Source organism: Thermobia domestica, chromosome 9 (assembly GCF_964235325.1).
Source record: "Thermobia domestica chromosome 9, izTheDome1.hap1.1, whole genome shotgun sequence".
Lineage (NCBI taxonomy): Eukaryota > Metazoa > Arthropoda > Insecta > Zygentoma > Lepismatidae > Thermobia > Thermobia domestica.
Window position 1 is genome coordinate 155,926,845 of NC_137462.1, and position 15,807 is coordinate 155,942,651.

Sequence of the window (15,807 nt, forward strand, 5' to 3'; positions counted from 1 at the left end):
ATGTTTTGTATTAACGTGAAGATGGAACCACAGTTAGTTGAAAATAGAATAATTGTGTAAGTTAAGTGAATTTTTGTCTATACGGCGGCGCGAAAGAAGTCTGTAGCTCAAATTTTGGTGAAATCCAACTTTGGCTTCTTCTTTTTTTATTTTTTATTTACAGAAGAAATTCTATACATTTTTTAAAAAGTCTATTAATGTAACGATCTGAAGTTTAATTATAATTATGTTTATTGTTTAACGATTCTTGGCAATAAGAAATCCATGAGCAGTGCGGATATCATGTTTAAGTTTTAAATCACTCTTTTCATAGCCTTGATGGACGTGGACATCTCTAGTGACGGGGCAAGAGGGACGTGTCCCCTCAAATGTTGCGTAGAAGAAAAAATAAAGTTGAAAGGTACTGAAATGGTGGAAGAATTACCGAAATAAGAACAAGTTAAGATTATATATGTTAGTAAGTTAAGCATCATCTGAATGCTGTGAAATGATGGGGAGTAAAACAAAAGAGGTAAAGTTACACCACAATTAGCAGATTGTATTAAAACAAAGAAGTTACGTAATGATGACCTTTGTGTATTGAAATTTCTAAATCTGTAGTAAGTAATCTACAAATATGGTAGAAAATTTTGATGAACATCAATGGTAAGAAGAAAAAAGTAGGATCACGATCTTGTGCTGATTGAAGTGGAATCTCACTGAAAAATATAGCTAGTAAGGAAAATACGAGACAAGTTATATACTAGAAAGTTTAAAGATGGAAAAGTAGAAACTATACTTTGTTCGAAATTACGAAGAAAAATACATCAGTTGAAAGGAAGTAGACAAGACAGCAACTAACTATTTGTGGAAGTAAGCACTAGTAAGGAGCATCGGTTATACCAGGGTGAGTCATGTGCTCGTAGGTGTTTATGGGCAATGTTCAGCACCCGACTCCCTCTGTACCACAGAAGCCTATTCGGCGAAGTACATCCCATCACACTGTATGGTCCTTTCCCACCAGTGACACAAGCCCTGACGATACCACGCTGTAGGCTTTGAAGCAAAGTACTCACTAATGTCCATTTTCACATCTACGGAATGAAATTGTCTGCCCTGGAGGAAGTGTGCCATCCGGAATTGGAACGAAACATGAAAATCAGATGGCGCAAGGTCGGGATTGTAGGGAGGTGTAAAATTTCCATGCCATCCATGTCTGCAATTTTCTGGCGGACTCTTCTTGACCTGTGGCATGGAGCGTTGTCAAATTGGAGGAGAAGCCGCTTTCGATGAACCAGTGCTGGATAACAACGGCGAACAATATAGTATACCCGTTGCAGCTGTTTAGCATACAATGTCCCATCCACGGCACGACCATGTGGAACGAGCTCTCAGTGCACAGGACCTTCGAAATTCCACCACACACACATAGTATTGTCTTCTCTTCAAATCATCCTCTTTGAACCACAGGCTACGCCTCGGTATCTAGTCGAAGCCATTGTTTCCCGGTGTCAAGATAATGATGAAAGATTCACTTTTCATCATTCGTGATGATTCTCCGCCAAAACCTGTCTTCATTTGGGTTTCGAAGCAGTTCTTCGCACAGGGTCACACGTTGTTGAGCTTGAGCTGAAGTCAACTCATGGGAAACCATTTTCGGTTGCCTGGAGCGAAAACCAATTTGATACAGATGATGAACGATACTGGTTTGTGATGACTGGACCTCATTTGCCAGTTGACGGGTTTCTTTTCACAGCGTTCAGGAGGGCATCGATATCCGTCGTCACAGGGCGTCCACACTTCGGCTTGTCATCGAGAATGGTGTCACTAGCACGAAAATGTTGAAAGCACTTTCTAGCTGTGGACAGGTGGATAGTACCTTCACCTTCTACGGCACATATTTCCTTGGCTGCTGCTGCTGCATTTAATCCCTTTTTCCAGTAATGACGTAGTACACGGCACAAAAGTTTCTCCTCAGTCATTGTCCTGCTAACTGTGTATTCATCAAGTAGTTCCTCCCACACACTGCTGTGAAAAGAGATATGTGATGCGCGTTCTGTCACCATCACCTTCAACTGTTCTACACGTTACACATAGTTTTCCTGCATCGATTGGGGGAGACGGGAGAAACCAACGCTACAAACATATGACTTACCCTAGTAGAAGAAACTTGAAAGAATTAAAGGAAGGAAAGTATAGAAACAAAGTTGCTAATTAAGAGGTGAAATCGACAGAGACGTAAAGGGGACAAGAATAATTCAAAAGTTAGAAGTTTAAATGATGTATATATATATATATATATATAGGCAAATTCAATACAAATAGAAAATAACAGGAGAATTACATACAACAACATGGAAACTAAGAATGAAAATGGGCGAAAGCAGATGTAAAAAATACATTAATGATTCATATGACAGAAAGAATAAACTGTGTATTTTTTTGCATTAAAAGGGAACAGTGTTTCTTTCAGAAAAAATGTTCCGGGGAGGGGGGCACACAGTATCCCGGGGGATCACTGATGGTACTATTGTATTTATTAATATATTATAGACGTATTATTTTGGTCTCCGGGGGGGCAGTGCCCCCCAAAAAAACATGTCTGGAAGAAACACTGTAAGGGAAAATGAAATAAAAGATGCCAAAAATTGCGATACTAAAGGGAAGTCCAAGAACATACAGCGAAGTGAAGAATGAACGTTTAGATTACGTATTTCGTTTTTTAAGAATATAGAAGGGGGGAAAAGAAATATTGGGAATTTTTAATCAAATGACAAGACAGTCGTCATAAGACTTCTTACAGAGAGTTCATTAACTAAAATAAATAAATAAATATATATATTATATATATATATATATATATATATATATATATATATATATATATATATATATCAGAACTAGTGTTGCCACGATACGAGGCATTTCTCGTGTCTCGTCTCGTAAACGAGACGAGACAGAACCCTTTTAGACGAGACACGAGACGGGACGTCTCGTGAAGTGTCTCGTCCCGTCTCGAAAAAGAAAACGCTGGCGGGAATGACCAAGATTGAAATTGCCAGTAGTCATATAGATTGCAAAAGGAAAATCCCCTTTGTGAGAAAACATGTTGAAAAGCCTTAATAGAAAAGTGTCCTCTGTCTATTGAATGAAACAATCGTGATACATGAGCCTCCATGAATATCATCCTTAATTTTTTGTCCCCAATTCCCCTTGCTGTAAACTGAGAAATTCTCATTTTTTTCATTTCTGGTTGGAATGATGATAAACAAAGTCAAAGACAGGGAAGATTTTTACAAGGTCAAGAAACCGAACTACCACCACCACCTATTCAATTTGAAAACTGGGTAAGGTCTACACTCATTACAGGCTGTAGTTGAAAGTTCTGGCTGAGATAACGGAAGAGAACAGAACAGATAACACTTGTCTTTATTCTCTGGTGGCGGTATTCTTTTTGCTATATGAACCGAAAACGGCAATTGAAGTATGTCATCTTGCAACTAAAATTTGTCTTCCTTCTCTCTCTCTCACTCTCTCTCTCACACACACACACACAAAAACACACTTTTACCATTTTACCAATCGCTCGCTCGCTTATTATACAGCAGTCATGTTGTAAAATTCACCTCTTCGTTCGGAAGGCAGGCGAAGGACAAAGAAAGCAAAGATATTATCGACGAACCCTTCAAATTGTTTGCTTTCAGCAAATTTATAATACTAACAATAACACTTTAGGTGAAGAGGTTTTACAGCGGGACCTTCGTTTTGTTACGCGAAAATGTTTGATCTGACCAGAGTGCGAATTTGCCCTCTGCTTCCATGTTGAGAGGAGGGGAATACTTCCCTTTCCTAGTGAATAATATTCATTAGGACCTGAATTATTTTCAGAAATGGTTTCTTGCAGAGTGTAAAGAAAGTTTGGTATAATATTCATGGAACTCCGTTGAAAGCAGAAAATATCACGAGAATGATCAAAATTCGAACATTGAAGAACATAATTAGCAGAAAAGAAATAGGATACCAAACCATATTTTTAAACCTGCTATAAAATGTATATCCTACATTTTTACTAATTCCTTACTCCCATGAAAGTACCCTGGGGAGGATATTCTCTCCAATTTTTTTCAGACTGAAATCCTTTTATCCCGTACGATTTCCCCCTGACACAATACGAAAAAACATGCTGTTAAAATTCATACACATGACCCTTCCGGGACTCAACCCGGGCCCTTCAAGCCGATGCTCTATCGCCGCAGACCACTCGGCTTGGTATGAAGATATACGTTGTATGATTGCGAATAGATCACGACAATATAAGGAACCTTAATCCAAAATGGCCACCCAAAAATCAATTTTTTTAGACCACTAGCTAATCTGGGTGTACTGTTATGAGTTTGTTACACAAACGGGGCAAGCACCATATAGGGTCACACACCCCGCGGGTATGGGAACAGATTTGTACGATGGAGGTGAAGACTGGCCTCAAGCATTCTTTCCTCCGATGTGTCGTTCAGCTCCCATTACTATGGCACTTTAAGTAGAGCTTACTGTGCAGTATATATACAGACACTATAAAGCAAGTGGGCTGATAGTATACGATAGTGTCGGGGATGGTGACACCTTTACATCGAACTTTGCTTGTCGTGTAAACATTTTTTGACATTAGTGCCTTCATCTTCGACGTACCTGTGAGCAATTTACTGTATATTCGTGTATTGAAACGGGTGAAACATATTGCAATGTTTTAGAATGTAAAAAAAAAATAAATAAATAAATAAAAAATAAAAGCCAGGGTCGAGAAGCCTCAGACAAGTAACAGCAGAGATATATTATCTTGTAAACTATTTGTCCTTGCCTTGTGAGCTTATTTGAATTTATTTTTAAGACCTTTAGGCAACTTTGGGCGAATGGATGATGATGGGAAAATTAGTGGAATGAAGAAAGTGGTAGGATACTAGACAACTTTGAGAAAACACACACATTCGAAAAATGAAATGTAATGAAATGAAATCTTTGAGTTTTACGTCCCACAGTTATGCCGGTTAGGCTAAAGGAGACAGTGGTGATGAGTAATGAATGAAATGGTGGAATGAAGAAAGTGGGAGGAAACGGGAGAACCCCGAGAAAACCCACGCACACTGTGTTTGTCCCCCACAAAGTTCACTTGGCGGGACTGGGATCGAACCCGAGACCCCAAGCACCAGAGGTGAACGCTCCATCACTGAGTCACCGTGGTCCCCACACACATTCAATGTTTGTCCACCACAAAGCTCACATGGCACTAACCGAGATCGAACCGACTACCACATACACCAGAGGTGAAGGCTTCACGGTGTAGCTACCGTTACATTTCTTGTCTTGTGTGTTCTGGGTAATACTTGTAACTTAGTTGTATCTTGATTAACATGGTGCAGCCTGCTACATTTTACTTTCGTTCCCAATTTATGCTGCTATATTTTTTACGAGACAAGACGAGACAAAACGAGACGGGACGAGCACATTTTTTCGAGACGAGACATGCTTTGCACGAGACGGGACGAAACAGCCTGAAGTCTCGTCTCGTCTCGTGTCGTGGCAACACTAATCAGAACTATTGAACTATACTGGCGCAAACATATTTAAGAACACAGTAATCATTCAAGAATTATTACTCGGAAGTTCGTATATCTGGCAGGTGGTACTGTTCTTAACATGCCACATTTTGAACTGTAAAACACCGTACTTGTCTTAATATAACTACCGTAAGAAGCCACACAACTGTTCGAAATGGTCACCATGTCCCACGTGCTCATTAAGGTTTAGGCCCGGAGACCTAGCTGGCTAGAGTAAAAGGCTCATACCGGGTAGATCCCGCTGGATTCATTTCGCAGTATGGAGACGCGATATGCAGCTGAAAAATTGGATCTCAGAAAGTGTGTACATAACATCAGAAAACAGGATTGACAAACATTAGGAATGCACGAAGAACTAGTCCTAGTCTTGTGAATAAAGACCAGAGACGAGAGAGATATGTAGCTTATTTTTCCTTTTCTTACTAAATACAAGAACGCAAATATGCGTCCTACAGTTGTGAAAAATGACAATACACTGGATTTTAACTGTTACCTGTAAGCTTACATGCGCATATAGGACCATCATTGTGTGTAATATAAGAACTATTCTCATCGTTGAATACCACCACCCTTCATTCGTGTTGTCACTGCAATCTCTTCCGACGTTCTTGGAGAAATGAAAGGAACGCAAGATGGTAGATAAATATTCAACAAATGTTTAATTTTTGGGAAACCATTGTGCCTCTGATTGCACTAACCTGCGAATTTGGACGGCCCAAATTATACTTTTGTCCAGGAGCACTTCGGTACGTTACAGAAGCATTGAAAAGAATACGTTGGCTATGGAAATCCTCTGCCTCTCATAGTGAATATCACAATTGAATCACGACACATAACATCACATGCGAGCAGAATTGAACGGAACGACCATCCGACCCCTCACTGCCTCAGTATATTGTCATGCTCAGAAACACTTAATTGTACAATAGATGCTTAAGTGTTCTTCTGTAACGTTCTGGGATTGCAAGCACGCAGTATGATCCACACAACTACACCCGTCTTTTTGTCCGTAAAACTTTGCTGCTAGTAGCATACCTTCTACATACACTACAATCAGCCTGCCGTTTACGATAGCCGGTGTATTGGGACTATCAAACTAAGATCACCATGTCCTCTACAGGCACACATGCTCTGTGGTGTGAATTTCGTTGGAAACGGACGATATGCTGAGCGATCTAAATTACTTTTCCACTAGCGTGTTAGTTTCACCCCACACATAGCAAAATTTATTCTTCGAACATGAAAGTAATTATATGGGGGAAGAAGTAAAGAAATTCAAGAGTTTTGATTTTGAAGGAGACATAACAGAAATTCAATTAGCTTCCAGCAGATGAGAAGTTTTCAGACAAAGAGAAGGAAGTGTAGTATTCGTTGATCTAAGAAGAAAGCTTTTAGCTGCTTGAACTAAGTAATCTGAAAGATACTTGGGGTGAAATGGAAAATCAGATTTGGAAAAAACTTACATATGAACAAATCATTAAAAGTTGGAATGCAAGACATGATAGGACAGCAAAATTGAAAGAGATGTTCGAGAAAACAATACCTTTCAGTGACATTTACTATTTAGAAGAGTAGCGAAGAAAAAAATATTAGAATACAGGTTAATTTGATAAAAACTAAAAGGATTGACATATTTGCTTTTCATATGACATTAAGTGTGGAATCTGAATCGAAAATAAACATGACGTTGGAAAAGATACAGAAGAACTGTGAAAATAATTTTTAGATGAAAATAAATATGAAAGATGAAATCATGGTGGCTGGGATGATTGAAGCTGTAACCCAATTATCGAAGTCTGAGCAAAGAAACTAGAATATGTGACTAGTTTTTAATAGCTGGGTAGTATTAGTAACGAAGATATGAAATGTGAACGACAAACAGCAACATGAAAAATGGTGAGAATGATTATTGTGGTGTTAATGATGAGAAATGCATCATATGAGTCACTAAATGAAGAGTTACAAAAATGACTCATATGCAGAATATTGCATTGTGGACATTGAGTCGGAACCGACACGTGAACATAACGAAAAGATGACCAAAATATTGTATTTGGGTTTTGGGAGATTTGAATGTTGAAGAGAATAGAAACAATTGATCGGGACGATAAATGAATAAAGAGCATTAGGACTAATAGAGATAAAGGAACATATATTGTGAAATGTTAGGATATTGTTAGAGAAGAAATAGTGTTTTAAGTGACGTAAAAATTTGATAGAAGAAAAACCAGACAGAGAACTAATGGTATAATTCCTATATCAAGTAAAACTCTCCAAGTATCATAATGTATGGAGACTCCTAAATATGTAGCAAGTGACTTACTAGTACCAATGATGGAACAATATTATGATTAATTGTTGTAGTAGAGGTGGAAACCGGATCCCGCTAGCTCTTAATTCAAATAGCGTCCTATTTACCTCACGATTTTAGTGTAAATTTAGTGGGAATCTAGGAGCATTCTTTGATTTTATCTTCTCCCTGAATTTTTACACGTCAGGGACGCCCATGCGTGATGATAGAAACTGATAAGCTTCAATGAGACTTAATTTTCTAATGTAAATACTGTCTGAAAAATGCGATAAAATGTTTTAAAAAGTTGGTGAAATGTATTAACAAATGTTTGTCGTAGTCTTATACATTAAGTGTTATCTACATATCTACCTTTTTGAGACGTAATTTAAATCTTTAAACACAATGGGCCTTATGCAGAGTTATTCTGATTCGTGATTAGTGCCATACTAAAGAGTTCGACTAACATGTGTTTTCTGCAGTAGTCAGGCCTTTAGTATGACACTAATCATTCATCAAAACGTCTCTGCATAAGGCCCAATATTCTTGTGGTCTTTCAAATCATTTGTGATTGTTTCTGAGGAAGAATTAGGACCGATATTCCATTACCTGTCATCTCTGTTATGTAGCACTGCAGAATGATCGGAAGGCTAGGTAGTTATTTAAGTGTTAATGCCAGGTCTCATGAAAAAATATTTTTATTTCTTTAAAAATAAAATTACAGTAACCAAAGATAAAATTAACATAAAACACATTTGAACCAAAAAGTTTCACATTTGCATCAAGAAGTTCTCTGTTAAATGTAAAATAGCTAATTATTTCCCTCTGCATTCTTAATTCAAGCTAATATGGCAGAAATGCAGTTGAAATGCATAATTACTACTACAAGGTAAATTGTACTTATTTAATATTTTTATATAAAATGCATATTATCTATATACAGTAGTAATACATAAATAAAAACTATAATCGATATTTTTACATCAAAGAGATATCATTAAAAAGAAAACACAAACTTAACTTACTGTAGGAATATTTTTTTAGAAGTCTTACAGTAATTCATATTTTTTAAAATGCTTTTTACAGAATATTGCTGTAAAAGCGTCATCGTCCAATGAAGTAGGATAATTTTTAAGGTTTCACTGTAAGCATAAGTATATCCAGTCATTCGGGTTAGGGAAGGAAAGAGAACAAAATCAAAATACCATTCCAGATAGAATAAAAAGCGTTAAATCTGTTTAAATTAATGTGTTCAATACTCTGTATAAATTTTGCACGATGACAAAAGGGGATATAATCCTATCCTAGTCCGGCTCATACACACGCTTATAACTGTATGCAGTTTCTAGTGACAAAGTAGTGAACGCTGTCCACTTATTATTAGTATATACAAAAACTTTATGTAAAATGTTTGAATAATTTTAATATGATACTGAAATTATATATGGCTAACTCTATTCTAAAAATGTGCTTTTAAAAGAAGTTGATTTCAATAAAACTATCCATAAAAGCATGGTATTTTAAAGGATACTCTTCTCAATGTAGTTCTGGGAGAATAAAATCGTGGTTAAGTATAAATGAAACATCATAACACGGCAACAAAACAACCTGAAAATAATTAACTGTGTACTTTAGTTCAAGCAATAGAGAAAAGCAAGCAGTCGTTGTAAACTTCTAAACTTTATACAATACGAGTAGATACCATAATAGCAATACAAACGATAAAATGTTCAAAAATTATGTGTGCGTATATTTTCCTAACCATGCGATTAACTCGGCTTTGAACAGCACCGAGCAGCAGAAATAGCATTGTACACATACTTCATGATATGATTTGAATGGCAGTACTATCGAAGAATCTGGTGCTATGTCATTACTACTTGACGATAAACACGATGTCTCCGGACAATAGGTTCAACTGAAGGGCATCCTAGGAATGTCTGCTGAGACGTAGAGCCTGAAATCCTAAAAGAATAGAAAAGAAAGTGTTAGAAATAAAATTTCACCATTTGCGAATTAACCAATTCTATTTTAAAGAAAAATAATTTCACATTTATCTTTCACAAAATATTATATCAAAACACGACTATATTTTTCTATCAATACTTTGAGGGGGAATAGTTCTTGACATACACTTGGCAATGCAACAGTAGTATCGATCCCCTTATATGTCACTCGTTGCTGGTTGGTGGATTATGATCACATGACGATTCTGATTGGTTAGAGGTCACATGGTCTTAGGTACGTCCCCGTGGGAAATAAAATTTATCCTCACCACTAAGATCACGTGGTATGTCATAAACACGGGAGTTTTCAATCAGGATCCATGTTTGCTGGTCACGAATTATGGGTACGTAGGACCACCCTCTCTAATTTTTGGTCTATCTCGTTCCCTTTTACGGGTAAAAATGACTAAAAGTGTACATTTGGGAGGTTTTTGACCTAATTTACATTCTATGATGAAGTTTTATTACAACACTGGTTCTGTGGATATGTATGTGATTTCATTCGCTTGGCAAATTTAAAATTAACTTCGCCCCGGGATCACATGGTATGATATCATTGACGCGAGACTTGAATCAGGGGCTATGTTCTCTGCTTTGTACCCCTAGTTCTGGGGCTCATGGTACCTGAATGGTCATACTCTTGAATGATGTAGTATGAGGTCTCACTTCTCTCGGATGGTACTTATAGGACTCGTGTACGTATCACATGGCCTTATGTGGATCTCTGAAAGTTAGAACAATTTCATTCCCTAATATTGCCAAAAATTTAAATTTGGGAGCTTATTTTTTTTTTTTTTTTTAAATAATTTATCTTCTACGACAAGACTTTATTACAGTATATGATCTTACGGTTTGGTGCAAGAGTTCACTTTTTTTTAGAAGACATGGATACCTTAAAATTTCTCTTTTAAATTTCAGAAGATCTAATTTTGGTCATTTTTGAGGTGAAAAGGTCAAGGTAATATTTTGGGGGGCAGGAAGGTCCAGGACTAACCCCTCTAAATCTTGACATTTGAACACCTTTTATGCTCTTAAATATGTATAAAATTCCCTCAAAAATATAAAATTGATAAGTTTCTTATCCTCGAAACCAAAGCTTTATAGTACTACCAACAAATGTGGTGGGGTATGTGAATTCGACAATTTTTGAAGTTTCAAAAGAACCAATTTGTACCTTTAAATCATTATTTTGAGAAGACTATTTTAATTCAAAAACGTTACGTTAAGATCAATATCCTTAGAACCAAATTTTTGGGAGGATACAATGATTCTTTCACATTACAATGCAATACCTATTTAATATGACCTCATATTTCCTCTTAATTTGTATTTGCTGTATTTGATTATTGTTGCTCATACTTGATTAGTTAACTGTAATTATAAATTAAAATGTTATTGGTGAACTATACCCACTGAAGGAAATAACAATGAGACGCGTAATTTTGGCCACATTCACTACATGAGACAGCAATGAGTTACCCAATTTTGACCACATACATTACATGAGACAAAAATGGGTTGTTGTCAGGAAGGATTTATAAAGGTTGTAAATGATTTGACCGATTTTCTAATGCTCAGCTTCAGTTGTGTTAAGTAAACGCTTAGTTCAGTGCAATAAGTTACGGAGTGTTTCATATACAGACTTTTTTTTTTAAAAAAAATAAATAAACTAGCCCGACTCTAGAAACTGTACTTTTTATTAAACTTGTAGAACTTTTCATTAAGTGCAAGAATTTTTAAACTGAACATTTTTAAACCGTGATCGAAAAAATTAAAAATAATTAAAAAAAAAAACATCTGAATAATTAAACAGAGATTTGAAAGTAAGTGAGAAGATACACCAAGAATATCTTCCCATCAATGACCTTACACTATGAGTTGTGACTAAATTTCAGTGTAAAATTATTATTACATATTAATAGGTTTTAATAATTACTTATCAGATTTTAAATCCTAATTTTTACATCAATGACCTACAATAATAAAGGTTCAAAAAAATTCAAAGTAAAAATTCAAGTCTTAATTTTTCCACCAATGACCTTAGACTATGATTCACAACTAAAATCCTAAGGTTTAACAATTTTTAAGCTATTTTTTTAATGTTCGAAACAATTTTCAGAGTTTTAAGCAAAAATATTCAAACTTTAAAAAAAATTAAAGAAATATTTGAAAGTGATCAGCCAATTAAAGTGCATTAAGAGTAACTTTCTACCAATGACCCTAGACTATCAATTGTAACTACAATCCTAAGGTTGAATCATTTTCAAACTAAAAATGTAAAACAAAATCAAACTGCGATCGAAAACTGTTAAACAAAACTTTTCAAGATTTTGAAATTGATCACTCTATCAGATTACACGAATAATAACTTTCGATCAATGACCCTAGATCATTAGTCATAATTAGATTACTAAGGCTCAAAATTTTTCAAACTAAAAATGTTAAAACAATTAGTAAAATTTTTAAACTAAAAATTTTCTAAGATAGTTTTGAAAAAAAATAACAAAAATTTGAGTGATCACCAAATCATAGTGCACCAAGAATAACTTTGCACCAGTGACCTTTGACTATAAGTTGTAACTACAATACTAAGGTTCAAAATTTTCAAATTAAATATTTCGAAACAAAAATGTTCAAACTGAAATAACTAAAACTAAAAAATTTCAAAAAAAAAAAAAAACTTTGAAAAGTGTTAAGCAGGGATTTGAAAGTGATCACCCAATCAGATTGAACCAAGGACAACTTGTCACCAATGACCTTAGACTGTGAGTTTTAAGTAAAGTTTAAAGTGTGAAATTTTTGTTGCATACCATTCGGTTTTAATAATTATCTATCAGGTACTACAGAAACTTTCAATTTAAAAGTTCAACTACATTATTTAGCAAAGCAAACTTGGCAAACAGAAATATTGTGATAAGACAAACGTTTCAGTTAACCGTCAAACTTTATCTGGTTTTCAACTATTCAGTTAACAAATAAACGGTTTTCAAGTATTCGACTGCATATATAATCTTACAAGTAACACTTCACATCGTTGCTGCCGGTCTGACGCTAAACTATACATTTTCGGAAAGCACTAGTCCTAAATAGGATAACTACACAGTGCGACGGTCAGACGTTGCCGCGTTCAGGACTTATGGAGCGTCAAACATTAACATGGGGTTTATGAGAGTTACAGGAAACGAAGAAGAACACAAGGTTTGTGACGTTTGAATCGACGTTGTCTGATTGAGCACTTGTTTGCGTAAGTTAAAGGGTACAATCAATGTGCAAATCGTCGAACAGAGCATGAGAGATGCAAAGAGTGCGCTCACAGTGTGCACACTTGACGAACGGTAGTTCGCCGCACGTGAAGCACACGTCACCTTCGTCGAGGGAGTCAAAGCAGTACTCGTGCGGAGAGATCCACATTCCCGGCTCCTCGTCCAGATAGCCAGCCTTGTGGAAAGCGTACCGGATCAGGTTCTTGAATCGGGGTGCGCTGAACTGGTAGAGTGAAAACGACTGTAGTGCCAGGAATCGATCGCGATGCCAGATATCCATGACACTGTCCATGGCCAGTGTGTCGGTCACAAAGCGTACAAAGGACTTGTACTGACGGAAGAAATGCACATCTAAAGGCTGAATCTTTCCAGTGCAACCACCAGGAATCAGTCTCTTGTGCAACGCAACGTCGGCAGGCTTCAGTGCGTTCGATAGATTGTCGTCCTTGTTCAGAGTCCACGAGTCCAATAGCAAAACGATCTTCTTCCGATCATCAGGCATGCTTGGCCAGAACACTTGCTCGTAGAAGTCCTTAAGGTCGTCCCTGTTCATGTTTTACGTTTTGCCAGCAAATGATTTGATGTTCGGTGGATCTGCAGGCTTGTTTCCCGGAAACTTTCCACTTGGTTCCGACACAGTACATACATCGGCCGCAGAATCTCTCCGGCCATGGTGATCACGGGCATGATCATGTAGCTGTGGGTTGTTGCGCTCATGGATCCCACAACCGCTCGCACGACTGTTGTTCCTTTGGTACGGAGAGTGCGAGTACTCTGCAACAACTTCTTGAAGCTACTCTGATCTGCATTGGCAACCTGCGTTGGTGGGATGCTTTCGCTTGCAATGAGCTCGCGAGTCGCTAATACGAAAGCATCAGCCTGCTGCTGCAAGTCCAACTCTTTCAGTTGCCAGGTCCTGCCGACCCTGTGGGTGATTGCACGGTCCACGATGTTGTTGCGCTTCTTGAATCTGTACACCCACGACGGTGATGCCTTGAACTTGAGACTCTTGTTAGGGTCCAGTTCATTAGCTGTTTGCCTAGCCCAAATTCGCAACGTTCGATCGTGAATGATAGCAGTGTGCTGTTTCTCCGCGAACATGCCCCGAACTGCCTCATTGATCTCTGCCATCAGCGTCTTCTTGTCATCTTTGCCTTGTGTTGCCCCAAAGTGACGTAGCACGCCAATGTTCCGAATATACCTGAACTGATTCTGCAGAGTCGAGTGGGTAGCACGACCGGTCTTTGTGTTCCAAGGCCTACCTGTTTTTGGATTTACCGTCCAGTAGGCATAGGCTTTTGCCTTGTACTCGCGCCACTGCTCTGGTGTCATTTTGGAGTCTTCTGGAGGCTGATCCTGGAACTTCGGCTTCTTCACAGGAGAGGGCAGGTATTCTGACGCTGATGAGCCAGATGCGGAAGACGTATGAGACTGCTGCGATGACGAAGGCATCTCTGCATCCTCCTGCTCTTGGTCTTCCTCGTCTCCAAAATCCATGTCTCCGTCCCCCTGGTCACCATCACTGTCACCGAAGCCGAGCGTACGAATCTCTTCAACGACTTCCATCCCGCTGGTCAAAAGAGACTTGATGTGTGCCACCATCCTTTGCTCTTCCAAATTTGGATTGCGCTCATTTGTCCCGATCTCGGCCACCAGAGCCCAAACGACCACTTTCGGATCCATCTTACAACGCATACCTAAAAAACACAAAAACAACACAAATGTTAGCACAGAGTACAAATGCAAGACGAATTAGCATGAAATAATACGACTGCTACAACACACATGTTAGCACAGAGTTCAAATGCAAGACGAATTAGCATGAAATAATACGACTGCTATGGTTACTCTCATAAACCCCATGTTAATGTTTGACGCTCCATAAGTCCTGAACGCGGCAACGTCTGACCGTCGCACTGTGTAGTTATCCTATTTAGGACTAGTGCTTTCCGAAAATGTATAGTTTAGCGTCAGACCGGCAGCAACGATGTGAAGTGTTACTTGTTAGACTATGAGTTATGATTACAAATCCTAAGGTTCAAAGTATGAAATTGTTGATGTATATCAATAGGTTACAATAACCAGGTTTCGAGCCTAAAATTTGGAATTTGAAGGAGGGATGAACCAATCAGATTTTGCCAAAGATAACTTTCTACCAATGATCTTAGACTATCGTTGTTCTGTATTCATTCATATCATATAATAATGTCTCTCATCTTAGATGAGCTCAAAATCCTCACAAATTTAGATTTTGGTAATGTTTTATCCATGCAGAGGATCAACGGGACCATCTAAATTTATAAAAGTATATATCCAAGTCTTAGAGAATGTTTTCCAATATTTTTTTTTGTTGATAATTTCTAAATTTAAGGAGGTGAGCCAATGTACTCCTACTAAAATTTAAGAGAATATATCGATGTGTCCATGCCCTTACTAGGGATTATTCAAGACCAAGTTTGTAAAGTCTCGTGTAATTTGTATTGAATCATTTGGTTTGCCTTAGCCGTATTTCATTTTGTAGCGAGACATTTACGTTGACTTGAAATCAAGTTATTTTTTCTCATTACTTTATATCATCAGATCTCAAGCTTAATCTGTTTGGCTACAACTCGTATAAATCATTTGGTAGGCCATAGCCTGCTAACTGACCATAACTT

General features: G+C 37.4%; 1 protein-coding gene across 3 annotated transcripts in view; it reads right to left on the minus strand.

Annotated features, from left to right (window-relative positions):
- Positions 1 to 8,563: 8,563 nt before the first annotated feature.
- Positions 8,564 to 15,807, minus strand: part of LOC145695120 (cytochrome c oxidase assembly factor 6 homolog) — a 250,445-nt gene continuing 243,201 nt past the window's right edge. For all 3 annotated transcript variants that reach the window (XM_081772038.1, XM_081772040.1, XM_081772039.1), the window contains one exon: positions 8,564 to 9,846. In XM_081772038.1, coding sequence (XP_081628164.1) covers positions 9,747 to 9,846 — 100 coding nt within the window. In that variant the 3' untranslated portion in view covers positions 8,564 to 9,746. The remainder of the gene's footprint in view (positions 9,847 to 15,807) is intronic.